Source organism: Vulpes vulpes, chromosome 16 (genome assembly GCF_048418805.1).
Source record: "Vulpes vulpes isolate BD-2025 chromosome 16, VulVul3, whole genome shotgun sequence".
Classification (NCBI taxonomy): Eukaryota; Metazoa; Chordata; class Mammalia; order Carnivora; family Canidae; genus Vulpes; species Vulpes vulpes.
The window spans coordinates 93,333,626-93,347,362 of NC_132795.1; the positions used below are offsets into that span (position 1 = coordinate 93,333,626).

Consider the following 13,737-nt stretch of genomic DNA (forward strand, 5'->3'; position numbering starts at 1 on the left):
ATTAACTAACCTGTTCTGAAATTTCTGCCAACTTCCCATATTTAGCAATGCTGACCTTTCTCTGTTCACGCTCTCCATCTCAAAATCTCCACGCCTGTCTCCGTCTCTTCTGCTTTCTCTATCTCCTGTATTACTGACCACTAGGTCCACTTCCTTTTTATCTTGTGTATCAACCTCATTTCAGTTGCTCCCACCCTGTAAACTTTGATCTGCATTATTCCAACAATCACGTTTCTAGTGATCTAGTCCCAGAAAATGCCTTTTACTAAAGCTGTGACCTGGAGCTAATTGTTTCAGACCCTTGATTTTTTTTTCTCTTTAAAATGGAAATAACGCCAATGCTATCAACGAGAGAACACAGACACCAACATGCTCGGAAAACACCAAATGAGAAACTTAACAGGGTCACGCTCGTTTCCCAGGATATTCCCACCATCACATTTTACTCTTTTATTTATTCCAGGTCTTCCTGTGACCTTCACAATTTGGTACTTGATTTCACAGTATTTTCTAACAGTTTCATGTGCATTAGCCTTGTGCCCTTAACCAAGCTGTAAAAGATCAAGATGCATTACAAAATAACTCCATGTCCAGCACGGTGCTGTTGTTGATAAAGACACCAGAGTTTAATATTATATAATAAAAGCAGTGCCGTCATGTGAATGTAAACTTCATTCTTTATTCACACACACACACACACACACACACACACACACACACACAAACCAAAATAGGGACAGTATTTACTCCTACGGCTTCATTAGGTATACTAAGATGATTTTGCTAAGTTTTAATAGCTTTGATCTTGTTCTGGCAAAGCTCCACATTTAACAAAATCAGATCTTATTAATTTTAGACTAAGCAGAGAGAAAGAGTAAAAGCCCTGCCTAAATTAGTATAAGTTCAAATTAGAGAGCAACTTTAAATGCAGACAAGTTTCAAGAATACATCTAAGCAAACAGAAATTAAGCACTGCCTAATAAATGGTCCCCGACTTAATAAATAGATGAGTATAATGGTGACATTGGTATATCAAACAGAGATCCCAGCAGTTCACTTTATCACATTGTATTGAAAGAAGACAAAAGTCCCCTCACATAGTTCTATTTATGATTAAATTGCTTATTATGGCCATTTTTCTCTAAGAATAGTGCAATGATTAAATGTCAGCCCAGCCCCATTCCAAATTGGGGAAATCCAAATAACCAAGGCTTTAACCAACAAATGTTATCTATTTTAGAATTTAATAGTCTCAATTCAAAGTCTCAAAATAAACTTTTTGTAAAAAACAGACTTCCAGTTTCTCTCTATTTTTTTTAAAGTAAACTCTACCCCAACATGGGGCTTGAACTCATGACCTCGATGGGGTCAAGAGTCCCATGCTCTACTGACTGAACCAGCCAGGCGCCCCTCTCCGTGTTTTTAGGGTGAAAAAAAATTAGTCTTTGGTTGATGTTTTCCAGGTTTAAAATTCTCCCAGTGGTAAATTTTCTTAGAGAAGGTACAGAACTCTTAGAAAAGTTCAGCCATCTAAGATCAGTGAGGGCAAGGGGACCAAATACCCTCTCTTTATGTCCTTGTCAGAGGAAAGAACATCATTACCTATCTGTTTAGTGAGAAAAAGGAAAAAGTTCAGATGCTTTCACCTTCGCAGGTATAAACCCTCTAGTGGAGTTTGGCATTAACTCAAAACTTGAGAAAGGCTTTAACAAATTATCCTTTTAATTGAGATGCACGGGGAGAGAAAAAGGACTATAGATTCTCGCTGGGAGCTTTATTTTATTTTTTTTAATTTTTTATTTATTTATGATAGTCACACAGAGAGAGAGAGAGAGAGGCAGAGACACAGGCAGAGGAAGAAGCAGGCTCCATGCACCGGGAGCCTGATGTGGGATTCGATCCTGGGTCTCCGGGATCGCGCCCTGGGCCAAAGGCAGGCGCCAAACCGCTGCGCCACCCAGGGATCCCTCGCTGGGAGCTTTAAAAAAATCTATGAAATCCATGAGGGCTCCGTGCTTGTTCCTCTCTCCCTCCAGAGCCGGCCACCGCCCGGGGGGACACAGGGCCAGGCCCCTTCCTGCCCCCTTCTGCGCCTTCTTTCCATGCACGGAAGCGACTAAGCGCGGCCACGCCTGCGACTGGCTCTGCCGCTTGCCCGTTACCCCCCTGGGGGACGGACCTTGGAGCCGACCCGGGGAAGCTCAGCCACTGAGGCCACGTGGGGATCGCCGGCCGGTCGCTCCGGGGACAGCGCTGGGGCGAACATCCTCTCCACGTCCCCAGTCCTGTCCCGGGCGCCCCTGGGAGGACTGCCCTCTCCGGCCCCCACTCGTGTCACGGGGTCCAGGACGGCAAAACTATTATTTTCACAGAGTAAGACCTTTTTTGTTTGTTCTTGGCCTTTTCACTGTCAGCATTTCTGGCGGGGACGCGAAAGGCACAGCGAGTGGGGCGGCAGCGAACTGGCGACCCCGACCCCTCGGCCGGGTGAGGCCAGCTCACGCCGGCGTGTCCTCCACGGAGCAGTTAGCAGGTATTAAATCGTGACCCTTGAACTCGGCTTTTAGCCTGTGAGGCGAAACGGGAGGCGCACACAGGGGACTGTCCCCTCTGCCCCTGCGTTCAGTGCGCCGGGCGGTGCTGCTCTGCTGAGGGGGAAGCGGGCAGGGCTCCAGGCCGGGGACCGAGGGGCGGGCCACTTGCTCAGCTGGTCTCGCCTGCTGCATATGGATGCGACCGTGGCAAGGAAAGGTCCTCGTGCAACTGTTCCAGTGTGACCCGGACTAACTGCCTTCTTCATGGATCGCCAGGTTTCCTTGACAGAACCACCGGCGGACGAACTACGGTTTACTCGGCCCGGGATCTGGCAGATACTTTCTTGAAAAGGAACACGGCGAGCCCGGCACTTCAAGGGAAACAACTGGAGGCATCTGTTGCCAATACTAAAACCTGCACTTTCCAGTGAAATTAGAATTTTGGACAGCTTCCCAACATTTAACTTTTCTAATGTTATTAGTGGTGATGTCGAGAAATGTTGACTTTTTGATACTATAAGACTTAAATGTATCAACATCTGGAAGATCCGCGGCACCCAGTAAACCATTATTTTTCAAATGACATGACGTTACAAAATCAGGAATGAGTAAAAGGTCCAAAGTGAAAGACAACTCTATCTAAAGTGACAGATTTTACTGTAACAGTCTGAAAAGTTCATTAATGTGGATTCAGATCACACATCTCAGAAACTACTTACGCCAAGCCGAGTTTTGGTGTGGTACCCAAGTACATCTACATCTAATATCCTGAAAAGGCTATTAATAATTTTCTCCCTTTTTGAACTACTCATCTGTGTGAAGCTGGGTCTTCCTCATAAACTTCGACCAAAACAACAAATGGCAACAGCTTGAAAGCAGGAGTAGATCTCAGAATCCAGCAATTCCCTATTAAGTCAGATATTAAAAGAGATTCGCAGAAATATAAAGCAATGCTACTCTTTTCCTCCAATTTTTTTATTCTGGAAAATAGTTATATAGTGACTTGTAAGTGATTTTTAAAATTTAGGTTTTAATTTCTAATATGGTAAAAATAAGTAGCTACAACTCAAAAAATGAAAGCCTTTTAGGGGCCTCAATACATTCTTAGAGTAGAAAGGGATCCCGGGACCAAAAAATGTTTGAGAAACTTTGCTTTCCTTAAATCTTTGTGTCTAACACTCTAGGATTGGGTTTAAATATGAAATTGCAGGTTAAAAAGTACATACATTTAAAATGAACATCCTGCCAAATTGTCGCCCAAAGAGCTCTACCAGCTGGAACTCCCACCCAACGTGCACGTATGCTCACAGATCTGCACATGTACAACGAGTGGAATGACCAACCTTTTAGATTGTGATTCATCTTCACAGGGTGGTTTCTCATGGGAAGTAAGGAGTAAAATTCTCTACTTTATCTAAAATAATTCAACTCAGAAATTTTACATTTATATATCATTTCTCAGGAAAACTTAATTGTCCCAGCTTAAAAAAAAATTATCCATATAACCATTTCTGAATGAATGTCTGGAATACAGACTTTCCACACCGAAACAATGGTAGTTCTGTTCGCAGGCTTCAACTTATAATTCAAATAACAACAAGAACCAAAGTGCTAAATTCTAGAACTGCACTACGTTGGGAAAATTAGTGATAACGCTGTTTCTATCAGAAAAAGTCATTTCTGGTCCTAGTTGGAATACTACCAACTCTGATACTATCCATCCAAAAATGATCTCCACCCTCTCCTCACCGTTCCACCACTTTGTGTGTGTGGGGGGGTGTCCTTCAACAACCTATGCCATCTGGAGGCTCCCATGTGGGGTTCATGCCCTCTAATAGGCAGCTTGGAGGCCAAAGGAGTCACCACAACTCCAAAGGGTGTGTGTGTGTGTGTGTGTGTGGTGGGACAGGGCGGGGGGGGGGGGGGGGCGGGGGTGTCAGAGTTAAGTACCACCAAGTAGAAGAGTCCAGAATGTCCCAGAGTGTAAGGGGTAGAGAGATGGAGAAGCACTGGGTATATGGGGGCGTGTGATTTCAGTGTGAGGGCCTTATAATGAAATGGTTTCTAATGTAGGCTCTGCTAATGACCACGTGCTTAAGACCAAGGAAATGGATCACTTCTTGGAGCCTTGAGTTTCCCCACTGCAACGTGGAGATATAAAGTATCTTCCTCCTTCCGAATGTTACAGAAATTTAACTGAGGTTTTATTTTACATACAGGGCCTTGACCAAAATGGTAAAAGTTTACAATTATTAGGTACAAGTCAGTGGTTACATCCAAGTTTATAATTATATTTCTAAAACAAAGGGGCTGGATGAGACAATCTAAAGGCCATGCTACGTTGACATATTCTCTGACAAACTGTGAAACTATCAAGAAAAAATAGATCTAAAAAGACTTCGCTGCTCAGGCACGATAATTTGCTAACACAAAAGTAGTAATAAAAATAAAAAGGGAAGGGATCCCTGGGTGGCACTGTGGTTTAGCGCCTGCCTTTGGCCCAGGGCGTGATCCTGGAGACCCGGGATCGAATCCCACATCGGGCTCCGGTGCATGGAGCCTGCTTCTCCCTCTGCCTGTGTCTCTGCCTCTCTCTCTCTCTCTCTCTCTGTGTGACTATCATAAATAAATAAATAAATAATAAAAATAAAAAGGGAAGAAGTGGGAAAAAATCCTATTAAAATTTTTGTTGAAAAAGAACACCAAAACAAAATGTCAGTAACAAATTGCAGTAAATATGGCCAATGAAAAGGAGTATCTTTCTTATAGGGGAGGGCATGCGTAGCACGGAGAAAAATAAGGCCCCCAACAGATAAATAAGCAAAGGAAACGACAGATAATTCATAGCTGTTTAACAAGTAGAAAAACATCAAAACCATTAGTGCTCAGTGACATGATAGCATTCTTACTCTGTCAAATTGGTCAAGACTTAAAATATAAGACCCTCCATGTGTTAAAGGAAATTCTCATCCATGCTGGTAGCAGTTCTTTGTACAAGTATCCAAAGCCATACAAATTTGACGCTCTAAATTATTCCAAGAAAATAGTAAATGTGGAGAATGCAGGTAGGTAATGCTGGGTGGGTGCGTGGGTGGGTGCCAGGGAGGAAAAGCACCTTAACAATGATAATAACCCTAAGGAGATGATCAAATAAACAATGTTGCATCAACCTGATACCAGCAACTAGAAAATTTGCTAAGGCAAAGCAAATGAGGTACAAAATTGTTGGCGAGCTCCAGTCAGAGCTATGTAAAAATAAAAATAAGCACATGGGGGAGAAACTACTAACGGCAGTTGTACACATGTGACTTTGGCTCAGTTTTAGGGTCAAAGTGACAGGTATCAAATACTGGTTCCAGGTCCTAAGGATGGGTCCCCCAAGAACAAGGGGAATTTCTGAATCTCAATTTTTTTCGCTTATAATTATCCAGGCTATTGTAAAGACACGGTGATGTCACCTAACTAAAGGGCTAGTGTTGTGTTTAGCACATGGCAGATGTCAGCTAAATGGCAGTTATCTTACTTTCTTACTGGTAGCGTGGTCATATTGCCTTTATTGAGAATATATTGCAAATAAGGACGTTTTGATTATTTGACTAATGGGTAGGGAATTTCCTGAATGGACACCCTTCTTAAAAAATGAGCTTATGTTCTCCCTTTTAAACTTTCATTCATCTTCTTTCTGGAAATGAATCAAGTGTGAAAATAGCATTTCTGTTAATCTATATATAACATTTACAAATTGTCCTGTCTTATCTATTTGGTAACTTTTTTAAACAGAAAGAAGTGGTTGCAAAAGATTACATTTGTACATTTAACACATAAAACTCAACAACACGCTCGCTGTCAAGGGTCTCAGACGTAACACGGACGTTTCCTGTGGTATCTTGCTATTTTCCCTGGTGAGATCCAATACGATCCTGCACGTTGTGAAGCAACACTTGGCCTCTCAGTATAGACTCCAGGATCAAACAGGACACAGAGGAGCAATGTTCAGGTTCAAGGCCACCAATTAAAAATAGGCTCGGACATTCAATTTTTCTTCGCATCATAGATTTCTTCCTAAGTTAAACCTGGACACCCAAGTTCTTTCGTGGAACTGTAGGTTATGAACTACCAATGCTCCACTAGTGAAAGAGTAACGATCACTCTCCAAAGTATGTATTTAATAAGCACGTAGAATGATTAGAGATGTGTGATACCACTACTTTTATACAAACATGTTTTATTCATTAGTGTATAAAACCAAAGCTCCAGTATTTTTTCAATAAACAGTACTGACAAGTAACCACATGTCGGGTGACATTCGGCCTTTGCACCTGACCTTTGACCAGCCAAGCCTTGATGGCATGCTCCACGAAGAAACCCTACATTTAAAAAAACAAAACAAACAAACAAAAAAACACGAATAAAAAAAAAAAAAAAAAAAAACCCCGACCTCACAGCTCCTGACAGTGTGATTCAAAACAAAGAACACGCTTTTGTTTTGAGTATCTCGTTACAGTGACAGAAAGACAGCGGAATTCATCAAAGACGCACAAGGACAGCCAAATACACGACTTCTAAGCACCTGCGGTGTCTGGAGTGTGGTAAAAAGTGCCTCCGCGGGAAGGCCAGGGTTAACGTTTTGCATTTGACATCAGCTCCAGAGCTCTAACTTCCGAAGCTTTCACAACAGTTTGAAGTCAGAGAAATAAGGGGGTGGGGTGGGGACACGGGGTGGGGGTGGGGGGACACGACAGTAACCACCACCAGCAAAACCTAGGGGAAGAGGGCTATGGTTAAACATAAAGCAATCAGTCGTTTGCTGATGTAAAAACCCATGCGGTGCATGTCTGCCATTACCAGTTTGTCTTTCTGTCGTTCACCATGGATGAGAAAGCCGCTTCGTCCATTGCCTTCGGGGTGCATGACCTTACAGACCCCCACGCGACTGATCCCGCCTCCTTCCTGTGGGAACCATCCCCCGCTGGAGTCATCTCTGGTCATAACCACAGCCTTGACACGCACAATATAGCTGTCACTAAAACGACAACAAGAAGAACGGGGCATGACAATGGTCTGGCAGCTGCAGGACATGTTTCACAATGCAAGGGGACCACCAGCCAGCATGTTTCTGGACTCATCGAAAGAAAATCTATGCCTCGCAGCAATGGTAAAGGGTGGGGGGGTGGGGGGTGGGGACCCAACACTTAAACTAAACACATGGCAAATATACATTTTTGAAGACACCCAGTAATTCTTAAAAAAAATTGTGAGTCTTTGAAGACATACGCAGGCATAACATTCTCTAGTTTCTGGGCTGTATTAATAAAATAAATGAGCTCATTGCTGTAATTTGTTAACTGTAAGTTAGGAAAGACAAACCTATTAACTTAAGAGGATATTACCATTTCAACCCTTAAGACTTAGTTTACAATGAATGGCCTAGGCTTAACATTTTTTAAAACTAATAATCTTTTGATTTAGCACAAGAACAGGATAGTTCCCTTCCGAATTGCACATTCACCAGGCAATCATGTATGTAGGTGGGAAAGCATTTCAGTCCCAATACCCTCTACACATGTGTTGCCTTCTGTTTATGATTTTATTTTTTCCAGTCTAAACTTCAATTTCGCAATAAGTTCTTTTGCATGTTTGCCAAAAATCCTCTTTCTTCTCCAGAGACCAACTCTAGCTCTTTCCACTCTTCATCGTTTTTGGGGAAACGCACTTGGGTGTCTCGGCAAGGCCCTTTAAATTCTCATTTGCTGTTTTCTTTCTTTGGACAGAATTCATTTTTTTACTCATTCAAACATATATTCACATCTTCTATATGCCAGGCACTGGGCCAGATTCTGGGGGAAATAACGATGCAGAGTAACACAGAAGGCCTTCTGTCCTCGGGACGGTGGGAAGACCCTCCGCCACCCCCCACGCCAGCCAGCGCCCGGCCGCTGCCATCTCCAGTCTACCAGAGGCCACTGCCCTACACCCCTGCTCACCCTGCACTCACCCAGGTTTCCCGGGACTCCCTTGTGCCTCAACTTTTCCTGTGACTCTACTCCCCTCCACCATGCCTCCGTGCTCCCTGTTACCTCCTTATCATTCCTTTCATTTTTAAAACAGGTAAAATACATATGAGATAACATTTTACCTTTTAACTGTGTGAGTCTGGGGCACCAAGCACACTGCCATTGCTCTGCAGTGTCACCACCATGGTCTCCAGAACGATGGTTTTCATATTCCCAAGCTGAAACTGCAGACCCATTCAACACTAACTCCCCGTACCCCCCCCACCCCGCCCAGCCCTGCAATCACCATTCTACTTTCTGTCTCTATGATTTTGACTGCTCTGGGTACCTCACAGAAGTTCCTTCCACTTTCTGAACCTGAATGGAAGCGTGTTCTGGGGCTGAGCTCCTGGGGCCCACGACTTGGGGCCACGGTCTCTCTCCTGCACCCCTCCATGCTAAGCCTAGAGGTGGGGCGAGGTGGGGCAGGGTAGTCCGGGCTACTGGCGTGCTCTCCAGTTCCTCTGAGACTCACAGGTCTGACCATGCCCCCAGTACCCTCCTTTTCAATCTTCCACAGACCTCTGGGCCACATCCCTTCCCTCATTCCAGGAAGACATTTACAAACTGTCCCTCCATCTCTCCACCATGATCCCTGCTGTGATTCTTGGTAATTTCCTTATTCACACAGAGGATCTGGACACAATTCTTTGGCTTCTTAGTTTCTGGAACTCTTCCTCAACGCCCTTGTCTTACCCCCAACCTTATGTAACCCAAGCCCAGGTCACACAGCGACCTTGTCATTACCCGTCTCTGCATCACCTCCTTAACCTCAATTTCAAGCATCCTGCTCTCCAGCTACCACTTCCCAACTTCGCAGCTCACTCCCTCCACATTCCTACAAGTCTTCACCCCACTGGGACCAACCATCTATTGCTCTGACCATGTCCCCTGACCCCATATCCTTCATGTTCTCACTCGATTCACTGCTCAATTTACGTTCCATAATCTATCACAACACGCTTTTGTACAAAAACAACACATCGCCCTCTCTTTCTTCACTGTAATGCTTGGTGAGACCCCAACCCTGGTGAAATTCCACCATCTACTTAACTCCATGCCCCACCCAGGCTGTTGAACACGACTTTGTTCATAGGTCTTAGTTTTATTTTATTTCTTTAAAAGATTTATTTATTTTTTATGAGAGACACACACAGAGAGAGGCAGAGACACAGGCAGAGGGAGAAGCAGGCTCCATGCAGCGATCCTGGCCAGAACTCCGGGATCATGCCTGAGCTGAAGACAGACGTTCAACTGCTGGGCCACCGAGGTGTCCTTTTTGTTGTTGTTGTTGTTGTTTTTTAAGACAAAGATCTAGTTTTAAAGTCACTAACCTCAAGTGGGCTCGTAAGTGCCCCCTAGCATGCTGATACATTTCCCTCATCTGTCCCCAAGAAGATCATTCCATAGGTCCACCTAGCCTGTCCCTCTCGGATGATGGATGAGCTTCCTTTAATTGCCCTGGGGAAATAAGCAAAGTCAGAAGGGACCTTGCACCTGTACCCACTATTACTCTGCCTCTCTCCTTTAACTATGGCTAAACCATCCATAGCCCAAGCCAGGGCCAACCACCCTACCTAAAATTCTTCTAGGGCCTAATAGTGCCCAAATTCACATTTCCACCCAGACCTCTTCCCCGAGCTTCAGGTCAGTAAAATCAACTGCCTAGGGCATCTGGCAGGCATCTCAAGCAACATGTTTCAGATTGAACTCTTAATTCTCAATACCTTTTTATTCTATTGGGTTGTCTCCTGGATATACAGCCAGAACCTCCTTTTTATCACCCCCATCAACAGTGCCCTAATCCCTGCTACCATCACGTTTCAGACTATATCAACAGCCTCCTACCTGGCCTTCCTATGTCCACGCCTGCCCAACGTCCTAAGAAAATAGAAAGGTGAGTCAGATTATGAGACTTTCCTCAAACAAACCATCAAATAGCTTCCTACATTATTCCGAGTAAAAAATCAAAGTCAAGCACTTATCACTCTCTTCCTTGTTCTTTCTACCTCAGTCCCATTGCCCTCGTCCTCCACATTAAGCACACTATGACCTCAGGGCCTTGGCACTTGCTATTTCCCCCACACACACCCTTCTCTCCCCACTAACTCAGCTCATTTCCTTATTTCATTCAGGTCTCTGCCCAAGATTAATTCATCAGGGAAGATTCTCTGCTTTATATACAGTAACACCCTCCAATCTCTTAAATCTTCTCATCCTTCTTTATCTTTCTACATGCTACTAAAACAACATCCGCCCTATTTGTTTGCCCACTTTTCCCAACTAGAATGTAAACTTCATGGAGCAGAGCCTTTGCGCTTTTTGTTCACTGCTACATTCCTAGAACCTACAGCATGTGTTTTATATGTGGTAGGCTGTGGAATGAATGGGCTAGATACATAATATTTACATATTTAAATATTAAAAAGTTATTAGTAGCTAACAAAATCTCCAAGAAAAAAAATATTCATAGCATGCATTTTTTTTAAAAAAATTTTTATTTATTTATGATAGTCACAGAGAGAAAGAGAGAGAAGCAGAGACACAGGCAGAGGGAGAAGCAGGCTCCATGTACCAGGAGCCCGACATGGGATTCGATCCCGGGTCTCCAGGATCGCGCCCTGGGCCAAAGGCAGGCGCCAAACCGCTGCGCCACCCAGGGATCCCAAGAAAAAAAATATTCAATACTCATTCACTTATCAGCCAAAATAGCTTAGTTGGGATAGGATAAAGATTTCATTAACAAGAAAAGTAAATTTAATAATCAGGTGGTATCTATCATTAATCCGCTCGTCTCATGATTCAAACCCATATTCCTAATCTCTTGATAACATTCATTTAGATTAGTTACATGCAGACAAGTTGAAAATACATTCCTCTCCCTCCCACCCATGCTCCATTCATTCTAGAAAAACTAAAGGTCCCCAGAATTTGTAACTCTCCAAGATGAAACACACGGCCTTCTCAGATCTTCTGGGAACGTACTATGGGTTCATCCTGCTAGGAAATGGCCAAGGTGAATATCTGAAACTCTACACACCTCTTGTTAAAACATGTGTTTTTTTTTTTTTTTTTTTTACATTTTTTGTGTTGCAGCTGTCTGCTGTCTCCTTTTTTTTTTCTTTTTTCTTTTTAAATTAATTAATTAATTTATTATAGTCACACACAGAGAGACAGAGAGAGAGAGAGAGAGAGAGGCAGAGACACAGGCAGAGGGAGAAGCAGGCTCCATGCACCGGGCGCTCGATGTGGGACTCGATCCCGGGTCTCCAGGATCGTGCCCTGGGCCAAAGGCAGGCGCTAAACCGCTGCGCCACCCAGGGATCCCTGCTGTCTCCTTTCCTGTGAGGGGATAAAGTAAACAGGGAAAAAGAGAAGTTGGCATTACTTATGTTGGTGCCATGAACTTACTTCCAAAGAGTATTCATTTATTGGAGATTTAAAAAAAAAAAATACTCCACCCCTTGGCCTCCAGACTACAGGAGCTGCTAATTCTGGTCTTTGCTTGCAGCCTGCCACATTCTCTCTCTGGCCCTAATTCCTCCTGTGCCCCTTCCCAAGAGCACAGACCTCTCTGTGATGGGGTGTGCGTGCTGGGGGGGTGGGGAACAGAGCCCCCCCAGCCCATCTTCTCTGGCAACAACCCCATCAGCCAGCATTAAGGGAGGCATCTGGCTATTTAAAACAAGCCAGGGGATAAAGTGTTGCACTAAAAGCTGTGAAGGATGTCTGGATAATCCAGCTGCATGGCCACATGCCAACTGCTTCCTATCTGTGCTGTATTTATGTTACTCAGGCACTTCACCCCACCCAGAACAGAAACATCAGTGAACTCTACTACCAAAAAGGTATACGGGACGAAAACTCCCTTCCTACCTTCCCTCTGTCTCTTTCTGGAAAGAATTAAACAACATGTTTAAGCCAGATGTTGGTTTGTTTGGGGGAGGATGAGACAGGAAGGGCAAGGGCAGATTAGGTTTTTTTTTTTTTTTTTCTTTAATTTGCACAGGGAAAAAATGGTGCTGGTATGCTTCAGAAGAAATTTTTAAAATGCTATCATTGTCAAAAATAACAAAATTTTAAAAAAATGTTTCTGCAAGCAGCAACTGCTTAAACCAGTGTAACTCATTAGGATCTGGTGAAGTTCCACGTGTCGATCTAAATACCAAATGAATGGAGCCCTAGTGTCTGAACTGGGGCTCAAGTGCCCCCAAAGACTCCGTGTCACTACATATGGGACCTGACTACTGCCACCCAAACAGTATCATACTCTTTCAGTGCATTGTGAGTAAAAGTGGCTTTTATGACTTGAACTGGAGACCTGCTGTTTAAAGGTCATTTCTTTGAGGAAAAAGCTTTGCATTCCAAACACATGGGCTTATCTGTAAAAGTAAGATTTGTTCTATGATCTGTCAGTGTGCAACAGAGGGCGGGGACATCCTACGGCAGGATGGGGAGGCAAAACAATTTCAAAACTAGATTTTTTTTTATTTGGAGGTGTGGATTCCAAGGTGGCACACAGCAAGGTTTGGGTCTTTGGCTTTTATGTTCTAAGTTCTCTTCCAGATTCAAAGCAGGCCCTGCCTGGCCCACAATATAGAAGTAAACAAAGCAAACAAAGGAATCATAGGACTTGGTGATGAGGCACCTCGGTCTGTAAATGCCATTCAGAGCCAGACAGGTTCAGTGGCACCCTGACCTCCGTAGCTGAAGAATCCTCTGGTGGAGCTTCAGGTTTCCTCATCTGCAAAAACCCCAGAGAGGATGGACCTGCTGGCATGTCTCAGGGGGTGAGAAGCGTGCTAGAGGCCAAGTGCTCGACACTGGGAAGTTCGGTAAGTTGCAGCCATCATAATTATTTTTTGCTAAACGTCTGACTTTGAGGACAAAACAGGTCCTCTGAAGACCAGCTCCCCTGGCCACTAAGGAGTGGGTTTCCAGACGGCCGGCCCTTTTCAGCTAGCAGAGAGCGGAGTAGCAGGGAGGCTGTCAGGCCCTTGACAACACAAGAAAATCCCAAAACGGAGCTCCTGCAGTTGTCAATGCAAGTCGGATTTCTAGACACTTGGTTTGGGGCTCCGTTTCGGGCACACCTGTAGAGGAAAAGAATTCCACCTGCCATGTGCGAGGTGGCCCCGTGCTCCTGCCCC

At 44.1% G+C, this 13,737-nt stretch overlaps 1 protein-coding gene across 2 annotated transcripts in view; it reads right to left on the reverse strand.

Annotated features, from left to right (window-relative positions):
• SPRED2 (sprouty related EVH1 domain containing 2) overlaps positions 1 to 13,737 on the reverse strand; it is a 115,885-nt gene that overhangs the window by 23,942 nt on the left and 78,206 nt on the right. For both annotated transcript variants that reach the window (XM_072741072.1, XM_026017806.2), the window contains exon 2: positions 7,380 to 7,557. In XM_072741072.1, coding sequence (XP_072597173.1) covers positions 7,380 to 7,557 — 178 coding nt within the window. The remainder of the gene's footprint in view (positions 1 to 7,379; positions 7,558 to 13,737) is intronic.